General features: G+C 37.0%; 1 protein-coding gene across 4 annotated transcripts in view; it reads left to right on the top strand.

Moving 5' to 3' along the window:
• CDK14 (cyclin dependent kinase 14) overlaps window positions 1-19,502 on the top strand; it is a 516,637-nt gene that overhangs the window by 88,241 nt on the left and 408,894 nt on the right. For all 4 annotated transcript variants that reach the window (XM_085050690.1, XM_085050689.1, XM_085050692.1 and 1 more), the window contains 2 exons: window positions 4,479-4,573; window positions 15,144-15,223. In XM_085050690.1, coding sequence (XP_084906816.1) covers window positions 4,479-4,573; window positions 15,144-15,223 — 175 coding nt within the window. The remainder of the gene's footprint in view (window positions 1-4,478; window positions 4,574-15,143; window positions 15,224-19,502) is intronic.

Below are 19,502 nucleotides of genomic sequence, written 5' to 3' on the forward strand. Positions count from 1 at the left end.
AGACAGTTTATTCTCATTTCTTTTTTTCTCTGTTATTTTTAATACTCTCACGTCAGTTTGAAATACTAGCTTCTTCTATTTCTGTACTCAACATTTTGGCATACTCTTTCTATCCTTGTTACTATGATCTGTATTTCCTTAACCAGAGGGGAAAAAATATCTAATCTTGCTTACTGCAATCCATGCTGCTAAAAATGCTCACTCCCTGTGCTCAGGGGTGCTCTTAGACTAGCACTGGGGAGAAAATGTAGGCTTATAATGAGAAAGCTATCTAATAAAACTATTTTCAAAGAAAGTGAAATGTGAAGGCAAACAAGTAAAATTCACAGTGAGTTTCCTGACGGAAAAATCTGCTCTGTTCCACACTCCAGTTGCCAATGTCCTCTTGGGGATAGCATGATCTTTCACAACCTGTGCTGACTTTCTCAGTGAGTTGGGACTATGTTCTTCAGAGGTATGAGGACCTTTACTCCCTTTTGTCTCAGTAATTCATTTAACTTTCCCATTTGAGTTCTTTGAAAGATTTCTCCAGAGCATGAAAGTTCACTTTGCAGTGAGTTTTCCAGTTTTATCAATTTCTTGCTGACTGGTTGTTTACAGCCTGTGTAATTTTTTGCTGTTAGATAGTTCAATCTTGGTCACATATGCATCTAGATGTTGGGTTTTTTTCTTAGCTTTGAAAGTTGGGGTTTTTTTCGGTAATGCAGAGCTCTAACGTGGAGCAACAGGCTTCTTTATGCCTAAATAGTCCAAAATATATTTAGTACATAGAAGGGCTGCCAAGCACTGGAACAGGCTGCCCAGGGAAGCGCTTGAATCACAATCCCTGGAGGTATTTAAATGATGTGTAGATGTGGTGCTTGGGGACATGTGTGGTGGGCTTGGCAGTGTTAGGATTGGAGTTGGACTTAGTGATCTTTAAAGCCTTTTCAAACCTTAAATCATTCTGTGATTCTCTGTTGGTGTTTCAGAGGGTTAAAAAGCTGTTAGAGCAAAAGGAATTGAAAAATAATAGCTGTAGAAGTATTGTAAGTTTAGATCTTCAAAAAGAAGCTTTGAAAAAACTTTTACCAAAATACATATGTTCAGCTTAAATCAGTACTGTTTTCCATTGAGAAATATTGTCTGGGTCAAATTGGGAGATTGCACCAGTTATGTAAAATACAGGGGAATTTCTGCTGCTTGTGATGTCTGTCAGTGGCTGATGCAAGCACTGTACATCTGATGTGCTCTGGATATGTCACTCACTATGTGTATTTCAGTCAACAACATCCCAGGCAGAGTATGGGACTCCTGTGTTTTAACCAACACAAATCTCAATATGTATTCCCATCTCATATCTAAAATATGTATTCCCATATATTTTACCAGAAGGAATAAAACACTTTTGAAGAAGAAATTGTACTTAAAAGTGGATTTTCTATACTTGAATTTAGTATTAGCATTTACTAAAAAAAGCCACCAACCTTGCTGTAGCAAGGCATATTTTTAAAACAGAAATGGTTGAAAAGGATAAACAAATGTGGAGATATCTGAATAATGGAATTCATATCCATGAAGCTGAAAAAATAGCCATATGAATGGGAGAGTGTAAGCATACAGGAAAGTAGGCTGAAATGATTATAGTTTTCAGCAGTCATGTGGAACTCCAAATTATTTAGATTCTTTCCATAACCCTTTATTTAGATGCCTTCAAGCTCAAAAGTTAAGTTTTGAAAAGTTATGTATTTTTGCATTATTTTAGTCCATCTTCACCTCCTTTATAATCCATAAATAAAAGGAAATGTAAGAATTGTCTGAACTTCATAGATTTATAGGCAATTTGTAATTAGAAGTTTGCATTAGGATATGAGATTTCATTATAAAAAATTGAGAACATGTTGTGGAAATAGTAAAGCAGTTCCTTCATTGTCTGAAGAAATTACATATGCTGACTGTTTTGGTGTTTCTGGGCTGCTCATCCCCAGCTGAGCAGGCACTGGACAAAGGATGGAGCTGCCTGGGGAGGGTGGCAGGGCAGCCTTGCTTGTTCCCTCAGGACTGAACTGTCCTGATCCAGCCAGTGCCAGCTTTTAGAGCCTTGCCTGTTCTCAGTGAGGATGCAGCAGCTTCCAAGAGGAGAACAAGTCAAAAGGCATGACTTTCAGTCTGTGCTTCTGGCAGCTGGACCACAGAGAAATGAGCTTGAGGTTGTAGGAATAATTGTTGTTGATGATTTACTGCGTGGTAATGGATTAAAGGCATCCTGTTTCCTATCAGGATCTTAAGGCTTTACAAGTTGTTATGACCTTTAGATTATGGTTTCCAGCGGTAGAGAATAAAAGTATAGCTCAGTGTGAAAAGAAGAATGGATGTGAAACACATGTATAAACCCTGTCCTTTTTCTGTCTCACTATGAGGAAGCCAACAGTGAACTATTCACTGTTAACTAGGGCATCATTGCCACTCCAAACAAAGCTACTCACTGTGTGTTCATTGCAGCCTGCAATTTGGGAAATACTTTGCACTCCCTCTTCATTATATGCAAGACATTTAAACATCTAACCACTTATTTTCTGAAGTTTTTTAATGTTGCATTAGTCCATAATTGGATAGTTAAATGAGAAGGCTACTTGAATAAATATTTCAGTCACCTCTATTAGTGACATCTGTACTAAAACTGTGATTTAAAAAATCCTAAAATTTGTTTTTAACCAGGCAGAATGCCTGGTTAAGCACAGATTGGAAACCAAGAATATTACTACCTTATCTATAATGAAGTGTTCCAAATAATGTAGCAGGAAAAAGATCTGAGAGCTTCCATGTGACAAATTTGTGTAAGTCTATTAATACTTAGGAATTGGATAGCAAAATAATGGGTTGTCCTTTGTGCTGGAGAGAGGTGAAAGGGTTCCATTTTGCAAACATACGTATGTGTGTCCTTATACCATTCAACAGAAAGCTGGAATGTTAACGTCAAAAAAGGTGTATAGTTGCCAAAGTGCCAGAATTTTTGCATAGGACAAATGAAGAATAGTTGAGTAAAGACAATATTTGCATTTTCTGGCTAATGGTTAATTGGGTGTGGTAGACAAGTATGAGGCACCAAGTCAGCTTACCTGGGATACCCCAGCCTGTTTAAATAGAAGCAATTTTTAGGGTCAGTTGATATAAAACTTTCAACCATGTTTTAACAGGAATTTACACACACATATGTCCTGTAATGTAATGTTTTTTTCCTTTCAAAAAACTGAAACATGAATACTTTTTGTAATTCAGAAAAAGGGCCTGGATGTGAGTGTACCATGTGTGCAGCTGCACATGGCTCATCCCAGTTGAATTCAACCCTAAACATGCTGGGTTTGCTTGTCTGCTTTTCTTTGTAGCATTTAACCAGAGTGCTATCAAATCAGTGACTGTGTGTGATTTGAGTGTTAGTGCTGACCCTCCAAACTTTCTCTATGGTGTTTTGGTTGGTTTAGGTACAGGATATCTGAGCACTGCAGTCAAAAAGATGCGTATGTGATGGTGAGGGCAGCTGCAAGTCAGTTTCTTGCAGTGTCCATCTGGTCTTGGAGGAAAAATAAAGTGTCCTTTCCTAACAGACAACTGGAAAATGGGGAAATTTGGGAAAATAGCACTTCAAAAAAGTCAAACATTTTCTCAGAATTTCAGTGGAAAGTTTTAATGTCAGGTGAACTTCTGTTTTTGCAGCATTGAGTTGTTCTCTGTTAGGACTGTGTAAAAGGGGGCAACTATCAGTCTGTCACAGAGGCCAGCTGAGCTATCTGGCCCTTTGAGCAAGAATTATTGCTTAGCTTGATTCAGTTTTGGACTCCTCATTCATGCTGCAGATATTAAGGATACAGGACTTTAATAATGTAACATGTACATTAAAGTATGGTGTGATTACATCCACAATCTGAAGACTGTAATCATAATTCAGAATCGAGATGCTATTATTAAAAACGCTTTCCTGTAGCATTTTGACCACTCTCTGAACTATGATTGATGTACTGGGACATTGATTACTTAGAGCAATGTTTTTGGATGGGCTTTGGTCTAAGAAAATAAGAAAGAGAAAATGATTAAACAGCCCTATTAGTCTGATTTTGTAGGGCAGATTAAGGCTGCTGTTTAGATCTCTAAACATAGATAAGATGCTTTCATTGTCAGTGATCTTTTTCCCTCTATGAAGTGATATATGTGAAAAATGAAACAGAACCATTTCTTTGATTAAGAACAAAATCCTTCTCATAGATCCAGTTATGTAAAGGCATGGTTGATAGTAGCAACTACCATCTGGGTTTTTTTGAATGATATTTTATTTGAAAAAATATTAATTATTTTTTCCCCTATTCATTTTTTTGTTGTTGGCTACTGAAAACAGGCATGTCTCTGAGTCTTAAAAATGATGTTTGGTGTCTAAAGGCTTAATCAAAGCAGTTAACATTATGGGTGCAATACATGCTGAAAGGTCATCTTTTTGTTTTGTTTAGCCTACGAGCCCTAAGTTTGGAAAAGCAGACTCGTATGAAAAACTGGAAAAACTAGGGGAAGGGTCCTATGCCACAGTATACAAAGGAAAAAGCAAGTAAGTGGTATTTTTGTTTTTTTCCATTTAATTTTGTGTGTAAATGAATATATGCAGAAAGTATCAACTAAAGTTGCTGAACATGTGCATAGCTCCCTGTGAACCAAAGTGCTACTGACTGCCATGTGCTCTAGTGAAAGAGGCTGAGACCATATCGCACAGGTAACATATTGCCTTCACATCAGAACGGGATGAGGTCCTTGTTAATCTGATGTTTTGTTTGCACTTTAATGTTGTACTACTTTCTTGATATCCACGCCAAATTAATTTCTAGGGGTAAAAGCAAAATATGCTGTCAAGTAGGGTTTTCTGATGGTCTGAGAGCAATGCTGAATATATGTGATAAGTTTTTCATCTTTTGTTTATCATTAATAAAAAACTTTAATAAAACAACGTGAAGGGAATGAATGGAATTTTGGACTACTCTAGGTTTAGTTTGTTTACAAGAGTTTATTTACAATTGTTGCGACTACTCTACCTCAAAATAATCTACTCTGTACGCCAACTATTTTTTCAGCCACTTAAATGTTATTTAATGCAGCTTTTTGTCCCCAAATGCCCTAAGTGCTTCTATATTGCATAAAATAACTCAGTAAACACACTTAAAATATACTTCTTCAGCCAGTGCTTCCATTCAGAGTTATCTGTTGTAAAGCAGAGTATCTCGTGACATTTCACATATTTAATCAAATTTTCATAATCAGATTGCCAATAAAGGAAAGCAGTTCTGAAAGAGGGATTTGGTACATGTGATATCTTTATTTAAGAACTTTTGCTGGTCAGTGATACATGAGGCAACTCTGCCATTCCAGCAGAAAATATCACGATGGCCATGCGACAGAATAAGTACTGAGAAAAAGAACATATGTCCTAACATTTTCCAGGATCATTAACTTGGTTAGGTCCTGAAAATTATCTTTTTTTCACTGAATATTTTTAATAAATTAGAATGAGGGTTCCCTCATCTCTAAGTAGCTTAGGTATTGATGAGCATAATGACAGCTGATAGGAATAAAAACATGTTCTAAATGTAGAACAGATATTCACACTTCTGCCATGCCACTGCAAGTATTGTCTTTCACTGGCAGTTTTCTTCAAGGAAATGCTATTATGTTGTGTTGTTAATGGCTCAGTTATGCATTACCATAAGTTCCAGACATTATACACTGTAAGCTTTTTATTGGGGTCTATGTAATATGAGAAAACAGTATAGATTTCAGCTTGTGCCTTATTACTAAAACCCTTTAATAAAATCACCGTGAGTATCTGGTGACAGTCAGTCCATATGTCTTGGCTTTCAGTAAGACTGAACTAAGGCAACAGAGTCACTGGATGTCCCTTCAGTCAGTGGAACACACTGAAATTTAAAAACAAAGCAAAACCCTTCCCTGAAGCTATTGCATTGAGCGGTGACTTGTGAACATGTTACGAAACATAGATTGGTTAGAAATATGTGTCTTAGTAGAGTTGCCTGCAAATCTGAAAGAAATACTTCAATGATTTTAATGGTACTTGAATAATAAATTGAAATTACTGGGCACACTACATTCTCTATAATAAACAGCTTGCTCTGGGTAAGTAGTGAGAATTATAACAATTATATACTTCTTTATCCTGTTGCTTTATAACATCTTCTGCAAGGTCTTTAAAATGTGTCCTGAAAAAAATATGTTTTACCAGAGTGTGGATAAGAATTCATATGCAGAGAGTATTTCTACTGTTGTAGTAGGATTCCTTCACCTGTTTGAATTTGACTTTTTCCCCCACACTGAGAATTGAATAATTTCCATATTATCCAGCACTATCCAGATTCAGCACCTCCAGTCCAGCCTTCTGTTTTGTGAACTAGAGTTTTAGTAGTGGGCTTGGCAGTGCTGGGTTAACGGTTGGACGCAATGATAGAAGTCTTTTTCAGCCTAAACAATTCCATAATTCTATGGCTGAGACCTGAACCTGGCTGCTGCTTTTCATGCAGGACTGTCTATAGCTTTATCTTAAAATGATACAGGAATAGACACAGATTTTTTTTTCCTAGACTCTGATATGGGTACGAAGGGTGAGACTGTGATATGCATTTCTGTGTTCCCCTGCCTACAGACTCAGTGGGAATACAAATGAGCAAAAGAGGTCTGTTTATTTTGGTATGTGCCCAGTTTGACTGCTGAAGGATTAAGCTCTCATGGCCCAGTGCAGAATGCAGACACAGGTTTGCACATGATGGAAAAACTGGAGCTGGTAATACACAAGTGGATTTTGGTCAAAATGTTTGAGAATCCGTAGCAAACAAATGTAATGCTTGTTGTTTTTTTTTTTTTTTCTGTTTTGCCAGAATGTTTCTGAGATGAGTCCTTAACTGTTGTTGAAGAGGGAAAACTTAAGATTGTATTGAGCTTTTTTGAATGGTGCTTTGTACTCAGAGTTATTTTTCTCACTGTCACCAGCTGCATGTGGCAAATAGTACAGTTTGGGGTTTTTTATGTATTTCCTGAGATACATTTCAGCTTTTAAAATGATTTCCCCTACTGATCATAATGATGGAATGAAACATTCTTAATCTTGGCATACTATTTGGAGAGTCTAAAAGATGCATACCTGTCTGAAAGGACAAAAAATCAGCCATTCCCTTCCTAAAATTTAAAGCAATATATGCAGTAACTTGCTTTCAGGACAATCCTGGCTTTTTACACCTTGGAGCAGGATAAATGGTATCAAGCCCTTGTCTTCCTATAAAACCCATTACTTTTCTATCTTTTTGAGCATCTGTGGTAGTATTCCAGAAAAGTGAAATGAAATGGTCTAATTCCTTTTACTGGATGATGGATTTCTCTTTTTGTATTCAGATAAAAATGAATCCCTGGGGTGAAGAAGCAGCAGAGTGAACAGGACTTTGTTATTGAGGAAAGTGAAGCAGTATTCTTTTAGGCTGATCTTTTTTGTTTATAGGAGAAACAGCCAAGCAGTCATTTCTTTCTGGTTGATGGTTGCATCAATAGGCAGATCTATCTGATTTCATGTCTTGCACATCAGACGTGTGTAATGAAACTCATCTTGGCATGTTCATTTTCTACTTTCATTCAAGCTAGATTCTCATATTTTACTCAGTTGTATAAAATCCCAAGCAGCTACTTACTGCATGAAATTCAGATGACTTTGAAGGGATTTATTTTAATGTAAAATTTTGTAGAAGTGAGCTGAGTAATTTACTGATAACACTGTAAAAAATGATGCAAGATCCACTCTGTATTTGACCAACACCATGGACATTTGCCATACAGTAAGTGCAAAGCAATAGGTGTCCTTTGAATTCCTGCATCATTTCACTGTGTGGTTGAGCTGAGGAGGTGCTGGCTGGCTGTGTATTGACCTGTGTCTTCCTGCTGCTGCTGACCTTCTTCCCTCTTGATCCTGATCATAAATATACCTGAACATACAGCAGTGGGATCTGGCTTGATCTGTGGCACATAAATGTTGATGTGAGTTGTGAGTGTGGAGATGAAGCTGGTGACAGCACAGGGGAGCTGCTGCCAACCAGAGCCCCTTGCAAAGCAGTGTGGAGCCTTGCGTTCCCCCCCTGGGAGCTCTGCATATTGCACTTAAGGGAAAAACCTGTGCTTTTGGCAATATTGTGAGTTGGCGTGCTTTCCATCCTCTCCCACTGTGTTCAGTTGCCCTTCAAGGCAAAGAATTAAAAAAGATTCCCTCGGTTAAAGCGATGTGATCTGTAACTGCTGCTTGCACAGCGTGTGTCTGTGTTTTGAGAGGCACGCCAGTGATATATCCACTGTGATCTTGATCTGCTTCTTGAATGTCCATGTGATTTTTTAATTGTAATTTTTTTTGGCACTTTTACTGAATTGCATGTGCTCACAGTATTGCAATAATGTGTAAAATTTGTAACTGCTCAATCATGACATTTTGCCTAATTTCCCTGCCACAAAATGACATCATTTCAACTTAATAAAATACTTTGAATTCTGGTCCCTATCCTTTTTAGCCATAAGTATAAGAAATCAGTAGAGCACATAGCAGAGTGGAGCACAGTAGAAGCTGGTGCTGCCAACAGGAGCTCAAAGGCTGCAGAGATAGGGCAGTCCTTCAGTCAAGGCACCACTCCCATTTCAGTTTGAAATCTGAATTTTTTGTTTTCAAGGTGACTCCAACTTGTACCCAAAGATAAAACACATTTTTGCAGGTAGCCTGAGCATTTGACATTTATCTCCATCAAAGGCAGTACCTTTTACTATTCACTTAAAAAATCAATAGGGAGTTCATGGTGCAAAATGGAGAGAAATTGTGTTCAGGCAGGCATCGTACTCTGCACTGGTTTCCATGCTGTGTTGTTCTTAGGGCAGCAGGGAATCTTTGAATAATCAGTGGGAACTACCTGTATTTGTTGTTGGTGTGATGTATTGCAGTGTGTGTTACGAATATAGCTGACCCTCATATTTAATAATAGGTGTGTGGATGCTCACAAGAAAAGGGATGATGTGTGTATTTTGATTTTTAGACTTATGCTGAAACCTTCACTGAGGATGACTGACAGGACTAATTGCTGTTCTGAATTTTGTTTTTGAAGTTGCAGAACTCCTTTTACTTCTTTTACTAACCTCCTTGACTGTTTGATTGTGTTTTATGTTCAATCTATTTCAAGTGCCATAAGCTTCCAATGGTCAAGCTGCCATTTTTCAGTCATTCCCCTAGTTTCACTCTGTGCCCATGTGAGCTGTTGTGTTCACAGGCTCCCTGATAAGTTTCATGTACAATAGTCTGGTTCGCAGGAAAGTTTTACTTCCTGTTATGGCCAATTTATTTAGATTGATACTTCAAAATTACTCTGATTCATGTTGTTTTAATGACCTAAACTTTCTTAACCTTTTCTTTATTTCTTGAAAATTGTGTGAAATTAGTGTTCTGCAAATGAAAAAAATTTCATCTGAGGATAACAGATGGCTGGAAAAGGAATACATATTCATGGGTTATGAAAAGGCTCTTTATGGTTACCAACTAGGCTTTCTCTTTTTTCCCCCTCATTTCTTAACTGATTTACTTAACTGACTTTTGTAGGCAAGTCATGACATGGGATATAAAGTGTGTACATAAATTCTTTAAAAAAAATCTCTATCATTGGAAATCTTTAATAAAAATAATAACTTCAAGTTGAACTAGATAGAAAAGTAATGATAACTAGGTGTTCAACTAAAATGCCAAATGGCAGAAAAAATTAATAAAGTAGAGTAAATACTAAAATAAGTTACTAGGATTCTAACTAGAAGATGAGTCATTGACTATATTGATCATTTACTGAGTGAATTTCTCAGCATTTAAAATAAAGATTGGGAAAATTTTTCTCCATAGTTGAATGTATAAAAAGAACATTACACTAAAAATGCTGTATATATCTCAACCTGCAAAGCAGTTTAAAAATGTGACTTAGTATTACTGTGTCACATAGTGGAGGACAAAACTGGAGAAAGTAAGTCTGTTATATTACTTACCCAGGACTGCCCTGGAAAACTTGGTAGAAGAACTAGGATAGAGCATAGTTATGTTACACACACATGATAGACTCACTGGATAGTACCTTATTTGCCATATATGCATGATTGGAATGGTAGGGGAAATGCTGAAGTAATTTGCCAGCTGCCATTGTGCACCAATGCATTTTCCAGTTTCCTGAGCAGTGACATCTCTCAGATCCCCTGTGACTGTCAGTGTGCACAGTTGTAAGGAGCCACCTTACTTATCAGGGATATCTCTATGTCAGTCTTCTGATTCTCTCCATGAGCATCAGTGGGGCCTGGAGAGATGTGAGGGGTGTGGAGGAGGATGGGTCTTGCCCTGCTGCCCATCCCAGGTTATTCCCTTCCAGCAGGCATAGGTCAAGCACAGCCCCTGTGTTTGGATGAGCTGCTGAGCAGTTTGAGCTGATGTGGACTGGGGGTAGGGATGAGGGACCTGCAGGTAAACTCTTACCTGCTCCTGCTCAAGTGGTGAGGGCTGCCACGTTGTTTGCACGAGACTGCCTTGGCTCCTGAGTTCCAGTGACAGCACTAATTAATAATTTAAAACTTTTATCTCTCTTGAAACACTTTGATCTTCTGTTCTGTTGATCTTCTCAGCCCTAATAAATGTCAGCATTATGAGGTGTCTTGAATCCACTGGTTTCTACTTAAACAAGGTAACTTTTTTCTAGAATGAGGTTAAAAAGATGGTGGGATTCAAAAAGAGAGATTCAGGGCCTGTGTTAGTCCCTTGAGAATTTACATTATAGGGCTTTAGCAGGACTGGGAATGGCTTTTGTAAACTAGAAACGTAAGTCCTTTTTAATAAGAAAAATGTAATTTAAACAATGTTTACACTGAACTGCCTTTTATAGTAATGATTAAAAGAAGTGTTTCCCTCAATGTAGAATTAGTTATTTGTTGGTAGAATAATCAGAGGTGACTAAACCTACAGAGAATGTGTCTCTGTCAGGTTTCTTCAAAGGAAATTTCTGGCAGAGCCTGGTTTCATTAGGGCCCCATGGTCTGTTTGGAGCTTTAGGTCTCTGTTTATGACATTAACAGCACTATGGAGTAGATCTACTTAGATATTCTCAAGGTTTGATCGTCAAACTTCAAGCTTTTCCTGTAAATGAATATTTAATAATTGAAAGTTACTTCTCTTCATAAGAATTAGTTTCTTAAAATTAGTATAATAAATTAAAGCATCCTCCCAGTACCATCTACTGATTTTTGTTTACAGAAGTGTTCCCAAGCTTAGCACTTGCTCAAATTATGAGCTCAGCCTCAACTCCAGCCAGTGGTAAAACTCAATGTTAAATAAACAGACTGAAATCAGAATTGGCAGATTTTATGCTAATTGACTCTTTAAAATGTGTATATTTAGAACATTTATTTCGTCTAAATATATCTGAAGAACTTGAGAAAATAGTGTTATTGTGTTTTTTTGTTCTCTCTGTGGCATCATCAGCATTATCCCCAGTGAAGCCAATTAAGTCATCAGTTAGTTTTTATTCATCACTATTATGTGTTCTTAATGATGCAAAAAGCATTAAATAATTTCCAATCTTTTCTACTTTCTTATAAATGGTCATTTTTAATAAAGGTATTTATTTTGGTTATGCTGATATATGCTGGTTTAGAAGATGCAGAATGACATATTCTATTAGCATTTTTTGTAATATCTGGCTTATTTATATTTTTTATAGTATGCAGAGTTTTACTTTATGTTGTGTAAAGCAATTTGGACTAATTTTTCTTTTGCCCACATTGCATATATAATCAGAAATTTGTTAGAATGGATTATGTAATGCTAAAGTGCTGAATTTCCATAAATTGGAAAACTGTCCATCAGCTGCAGGTGTTTTGCCTAGAGTAAAGTAGTTTTGTGTGATAATGAGAGAGGTTTTGTGACTTCTGTACTTTCTCTGAAGGTTTTTGGAGAAAGTGAGTTAGTTTAGGAGGGAGGATGGCTTAGAAAATAGGAATTCTTCAGTCAATATTGTCCTTAATAGAAACTAATGAGGCAGTTGACAGGATGGGCATAAAATGATAAGTGTAATCCTTGACCCAGTGAAGGGTATTGTTTTGAGAAGGTGTGAAATTGTTTGCTTTGGACAGTGAGTAATAGAGGTTGTTTAATGAATCCTAGATGTTAAGAGGCAGCAGTGTTGCCTTTTCACTGTCTAAAAGGCAGTCTGCTGTCAGTTTTTTTACTTGTATTTGAAAATAATGAAAATACTGAGCATGCTTTGAAAGTTTGGAAGACAAATGTGAAGCAATATCTGGAAGGAATTCTGCTAACCTTATCTGATCACTTCTGAAACCTGCAAAGACAAATATTGATAGGTTGCAGAGGTAATTTTAACCAGGTTTCCTTTTTTCAATGTTGTTTCTAAGGAAATTGCCATATGATTTTGACATGGCATCAGAAGTTTCAGGGTGTAATTTCGTGCCACAGCTGTCTTGATCCTGTGACATATCTCTTCACAAAAGCAATGGGACCCAGTTCTTATGTATTTTCTAGTGTGGTTTTCTTTTTTTCATACCTTTATAATTTTATTTTTTTAAATATATGATTTAATTATTTTTGGAAGGGCCAGTTGTCTCTTATTTGGGCTCTCTAAGCAGTCTCATTGTAAAGTCCAGCAGAAATGAGAGCAAATACAAAGCAGTGGCAGGAGTGTGTGGCAAGGATTTAGCAGGAGAAACCTATGCCCTGAGGCAGCCCTTAGCTCATCTCTTCAGCATCATCTAACTGCATCCTGAGATTGCATCAGTGGGAGGATAATTAAAGGGTGTGAATATACACCCTATCTCTTTAATTGATACTTCATAATTTCTCACATCTCCAATTTTATATGCTCCTGTTTATAGAAAATTAAATGAAGAAAAGAAAGATTTTAATGGCTGGTAGTAAATGAGAATAAGGAGGCTGTTTTATTGTGGAAATTATAGATTGATATATTTGAGATAAATGATACTGAAGAGGAGAGTGAAATCCCAGAGGAACACTGCTTGAGATTAGTTTGATTATTTCAATAGTACTAGGAGTTACCATGATGTCTGTGAAAATGATGAGAGGTACCAATGACAGAGGGGCAATGATAACTAAAAAGCACAGCTCACCTACTGCGTTTAATTGTGAATTCTTTGAAATTAGTTCCATACTATTGCTATATTTGATATTTATTCCTCTTCATGAATCAATGGAATGTAGAACTTCAGATTAAAAAGAACATAATCTACACAATGCTGCATGTTATTTGTCTGTCTCTATCAAGAGACTCCATATCCCTGTTTCCTTAATACCTCTTTGATGTGCTTTCTTCCACTGTATTTTTCGTTGCCTTCTCTGAACACAGCACCTGTCCTTTATCTGCAAAATAATCTTGCTTTTCTTACTTAAATTCCCCCTGCAGTTATTTCATCCTTTGTGAAATATCCAAGTCATCCAGGTATCTAAGTAATAAGTATATGATAGGTAGGGTGGTGGATTGACAGAGGAATTGAAAACTGCACATGTATGTGAACTGCATGTCTGTCATCAGTCCTTCAACTTCTGCTTTTAATATGGTTTATTCTCCTGTCTGAGCATGACACATGGAGTTACTTGAGGCAAGGCTTATCTTTTTCTGATGCCATAAGTCCTGTTTAAATCCAAATAAAGAAATATGTAATGTGATCATAAGGAGAAACCCAGATAATCCAGTAGAGTTAAAATTACAATTTTCTTTCAACAGTGACTAGTGGTCTGAGACTTGAACTGGTGCCAGCCTGAAAGATTATGAGTAATTGGAAGGTGATGAGTAAACCATCTTTTGATAACCGGGGTTTCTTAACTTGCTCAGAGTCATTGTGCAATGTTCTGTATAGGGCTAATGAGTTTTTGGTAATTATAAAAGAAGAGTAATCAGAAGAAACAAGACAGTAGTCATCCGTCACTGAATTCATATAACTGCAAAAATTAAAAGCCTGAGGGAGAAGATGAATTCATAGTTGGTGCTTGTCCATATCATCTTGCTTTGAAAATTTAATACATCTTCTAGGGCCTAGTAGAGTAGGGAATTGCCTCCATGACTACAGGAGTGTAAAGGCGCCAATGAGTTCTGGAGCTTTGTGGCTGTAAAGGCTAATTTTGCTTTTACAGAAATAAATCTCAATAACAACAACAATATATTTTTAAACTGTATTATGCCTTTTTGGTAGTTTATCCTCACTATTGCTTGTCATACATGGGGAGTCTGTTAAAGTTTCATAGTATGAGTTCGTTCTTGAAGAGGATAATGAATATCAGCTTCATTCAGTTTTGTTGAGATTTTATTTGGATACTCTGAACCAACTGGATTTTTTTGCAAGGCCTGGAATGTAATTCATGTGTGGTGAAATTTTGAATGCTAAAAGTGAAACAATCCAAATAGATTTTACACTAAAATGACCTGTTGAGAAGATTTGACTCTTGGAGCACAAAATATTTTTAAACTTATAAATGAGAGTTGTTATATTCTAAAAGCAGCTTGGACCATGTAGTCCAGAATGTGCCTCAGGAACAGTCCTGCCCTAGTGGGAAATGGCCAGGATGACCTAAAAATTATTTCATTACTCAAACTTTGTAGCTTTTTGAAGAATATAATTATGTGTGTCATGCAGTGGGAAGGAGGTAATCTGTGTAAATGTGGATATACTGCATGTGAAGTGATTAATGAAAATCATATGCGTTTTTCTTTGAACAGTTTCATCAACTAATGAACAGATATTTTATAAGCAAATTTTACAATGTGATACTTCTTAACAAAGCTTCAGTAACAAAGCTGTGGTAGAAAGGAAACAGACTGAATCACAGCAAACTGAGATAATTTCTTGGATTGCATCTGAGTGTGAAAATATCAAGTTGACATTATGGAAGCTATGAAGTGTTTCTTAGAGTGCTATAAATGAATCACTGGTATTGATAGGAAGAAATTGAGTAAGAACATGATAGGAAACAAGTTCTATTATGAGAAATACTGTTTCTGCTGTAATTTTGGTTTTTCTAAATTTCTCCTTGCCCTCCCCTCTTTCCCTTTCAGGGTAAATGGAAAGCTGGTGGCATTGAAGGTGATTAGATTGCAAGAAGAGGAGGGAACCCCATTTACTGCTATCAGGGAAGGTATGCACTCACATTTAGTGATTATATATGTGGGTTTTTTTCATTTAATTACATTTTGCTTCTTATTGCTGTGCCATGCTATAGTGAATAGCTTGAGTATTCAAATTACATGGTTATGTTCTAAGTAGGAAGAAACTTTGGTGCTTCAAAAACAAAGCCTCTGGTGTGGGAGTTCTTGTTAAAGAACGCAGCTCTGCCTGTGCTTTGGTTCCTGTTAGATTTACTATACAAACGAGTACTTTAGAGCACGTTGAAGGTGGGTGTGAGGAGTCACTGGAAGATGAGGGAACTGTAAGATGCAATTCTTGCCTGCAGGCAGCACCTAGGATGAAGGTAGATGTAATCTTTCATATACACACAGCATGAAGCAATGACAAGCATTTCTTGATAAAGGCAATCAAAAGATCAGGGAGCAAAACTACAGGTGCCTTAGAAGCTGTGTGTAGTTTGTGACTAGCTTTTGTTTGTTTTTCTTTCCCCATGGACTCTGAGTTGTGTGGCTTGGGAATGATTCTTATCTAGCACGCTTGGAGATGCCTGTTAAGCTTTCTGCTCCACTCATTTATCCTTCCCTGTCAACCTCTGTGGGTCCCTAGTGACAGCTGCTTTATCTGAGTCTGTCTGTGTTGAGCTCCTTTACAGAAATTGCTAGATATGCCTTCTTTGTGTGGGCCTTCTCTGTTAGAAGGTACTAAAATTGAGCCTTGGTAGAGCAATAATAAACAATTTACCATCACACCACTGATCCAGACTCAGCTAAAATTGGCAATGAACTAGAGATGAAACTGTTACGACTTTGAGGAACCTTTTAAAATTGTACTATCAGCCTAATTCCCAGCGTGAGATGAGCCAGGGAGGTGCTGGAACATCAGCCCTCAGAGGGTCCTCAGCTGGCCCTGCATGTGAGGTGTGTCACTTCATGATCTTCACAGCCCCAGACACAGCAGCTACATCTCCCTTGTGCCTTTTCCTGCCAGTGTTCCTGCAGCATCTGTGTGCTGTAGGTCTGTCTGCACGATGAGCCCATTCTGGAGGGGACTGGGCAAAACCCCCCATGTTTCATGTGATGGACACTCTGAAGTTAGAAGTCTCTAAACTACTGAGGATTTCCATTCCAAGATTGTGTGTTTTAAAGGTGGCTCTTTCACAAAGGAGGGAAAACCGTGGGTGGCCAATTTATGAAGGAATTTCCACAGTTCTTTTATAATGCTTCATTTGAGTAACAATTATTGAATGATCTGACACATTTATTCATAATGATATCTGTTTTATCTGTGAGCTGTCTGTCCCTGCAGCTGTGCTGTGATAACGAGGTGTGCAGAGGGTTATGGGTGCAGCTTTCAATATTTGTAATGCTGAGTTCAAGTTATAACAGTCTGTGTTTCAAGTATGTTTATTGTTCTTCAGGTTTGTAGTTGATATGGTACTGACTTAATAAGAGAATAGTAAATACGGCTTTCTTGTGCCTTTTTAGTGACACTTAAAAGGTTTTTTAATGTGAGCTTGGTCTAGATGAAAGTTTGTAGCACTCTAACTGTCAAATGCAGTATAATCTATTTTCCTTCATAGTGTGTTGTGTGAGCTCAGTATAGAGAAGTATTCATTAGGAACAAGAACAGAGATTTTTCCCACTTGATATTTCTTTTAAATTATAAAGGCATACTTGCATGAAAATACTTCTCACACTGTCATTGGAGAAGTTTTCTTTTTAGCTGTGACTACAATACTGTGGTTGAAGCCGGTTAAAATTCTGGTGCTTTAATATTAGTAGAACAAAGGTCTTGTCTAGAAAAGCTCTTGAAGTTAATAATTAATACCAATTAAAGTGTGTGGTGTCTCACTGATTTTGATAGGATTGTATGCATCCATTATATTTTTAAGTCTTCATCTAAGCTGAGACTAGATTGAAAGAGTATTAGAATAATAAAAAGGTTTTTTCTTTTTTGATTTGTAGACTCTTGGTTAGGTTGAGTCAAACTTGGGTTATAGGTTGTTTATGGGGGGATTTTTTGGTAAATGAAATCTTGTCTCCTTGATAGCAGAATTTCATTCAGATCTAAAGGAGCTATCAGTAGAAATAGAGTGTTGTAAGTTTTATATCATGTAGAAGTCACACATACCTGGTATGTAAGATGGGAAAGGAAAGATCTATATTTAGTTAGGCTTTGATTTTTTCTGTTGTTGGTTTTGATTTTGTCAGAAACAAATATTAGGACCAGAAAAATAAAGAAAGCTGTATTACAAATGTAATTTTCAGAAGGCAGCCTCATTGATGTTGTACCAGGGCTATAGTATTTGACAGTAACACTACAACTGTGGGCTTCAGTAGCTGTTGCTTTCCTCTTGGCAGCCTCTAATCTATCTTGGGCATGCTGGGTTCTGTAATGCATCCATGGCTGCTGTCAGCTACAAGGGTGGGGGAAAAAAACAAGAAAAAAAGAGAAATTCTTCTGTGACCTCTTGAAATTATCTGATAAGTTTGATATGGAAAAACAGTAAGAATGGGACACTGTGTTAAGCAGTGTTTTCTTATCTTTGATGACTAACTAAGGGCTCCAGTGCTATAATTTAGGCTGGGATGGTTAGAAGAAGAACAAATACCACTGAAGATGAGATCAACTTCTAATTTCAGTTATCTGAGGAATAGTGTTCCCTTAATGGAAAAATGCATATATGGTGGTATGAGCCAGAGGTCTGTTGGAGGGCATTTCTTTCCAAACTCTTTCATAATGGAGAAACCAGGCAGGTTTCACCTTGACTTATTCCTTATTTGCTAATTTTCCACCAATGCAAGGCAAATTCAGGCAGAGGTCTTGTTAGTTGTAAATTAAAACTCCTGTTAGAAAATTGTTTAACATTTCTCATGGCTCCTTGAGTAAAGCAGTGAGAGAAAATAGCATTCCTGCTCGGTGCTCCTGAGGGGGATGCTGTGTGATGTTAATGAGGGGGAAGTTAGAGCCTGAAATCTTAAGCAGTGGTCATGCTGAGGGAATGTTGTCGCTGTCTGTGTACAGGGAAGCATATTGTTACTGTTGTGACAGCAGCAGAATGAAGCTCAAACGAATATAAAGCTACAAAGGAGAAAGACTAAGAGAAGTGGGAAAATGAAGGATATAAATATGGAATGTGTGACTGTAGAGACAAGCGCTAACTTGGTTGAAACAAAAAGTGGAAGGAAAATTAAAAAAACCCTAACAAAAGCCCCAGTAAAGATGCATAAGGAAAATCATAGTTAATTTTAAGGCCTGGGGGAGGTTTAGCTGAAACTTCAATTAAAGCTTATAAATATTTCTGCTTTTACAGCAGATATGGGTTTGTGTCTTCTACCATCAAATATACATAAGTTTGAATGAAAATAGGCAAATGTGGCATATTTGTTGGTGCTGTTCATTTCTATATTGTATTTCTAGAACAAAATTTAGAAGCAGCCTTTGCTAAATGTTCTTTCTACTTGGCCTGAGTCAGATGTACCATCTTGTTGTATGCAGTTTACAGGATGTTTCCCTCTGAATTTACCCCACTTATTCTGAGATAATCTAATTTACTTTTGAAGAGCCTGAGGGAAAAAAAAAAGGAAAAAAGGAGAAAAAAAGCACAACTGATTTGATGTATATACCTGAGTGGGATAAATCTATGAGATTTTCTGGTAACATATGTGAGTGGTTCAGGCCACCATATTACTGCAGTGGTTTAAATGTGCCTGCAACAGTGGTATCTGAGACACTGTGGAGTCTGAAAGTCATTTACATGCTACTTTCTCAATTAAAATAAATTCAGTAGTATACAGATCATCAAATGATTTGTTTTCTGTGTTAGTGCAGTTGTGGTTTATTATTTTACTGTAATGCTCATTATCAACTTTTCAGAGATCAACATCAGACTTGCAGTATTATTAAACCCACTGCAACCAGGAGAAAAGTTCACTGACCTCAACTTTTATCTCAGATATTTCATTCCCTTAATTTCCTGTAATACCATACATTCATCTGGGCTAAATACTGACCTGTGTGGTAGAGACTAATTCTGGGAACAGCTTGATTTACAGTTCTTTAGTTACTTTTTTTTCATTCTGGGTAATAATATTACTTATGTCCAGCATGACAAAGATTTTGCTTTTTGGGTATATATGTAGATAAACATCCCTTGGCTTTATCAGCACCTTGCTTCTGAGGTTAACTTGCTTGCTGTGCTCTTTTCTTGCATAACAAAATTCTTTCCTCCCCATCCCAATTGTGAAAACCTTTTTGCATTTGTTTTTCTTTTTCCACCCTTGGAAATA

This window comes from Lichenostomus cassidix, chromosome 2, assembly GCF_008360975.1.
Source record: "Lichenostomus cassidix isolate B80296 chromosome 2, HeHo_3.0, whole genome shotgun sequence".
Classification (NCBI taxonomy): Eukaryota; Metazoa; Chordata; class Aves; order Passeriformes; family Meliphagidae; genus Lichenostomus; species Lichenostomus cassidix.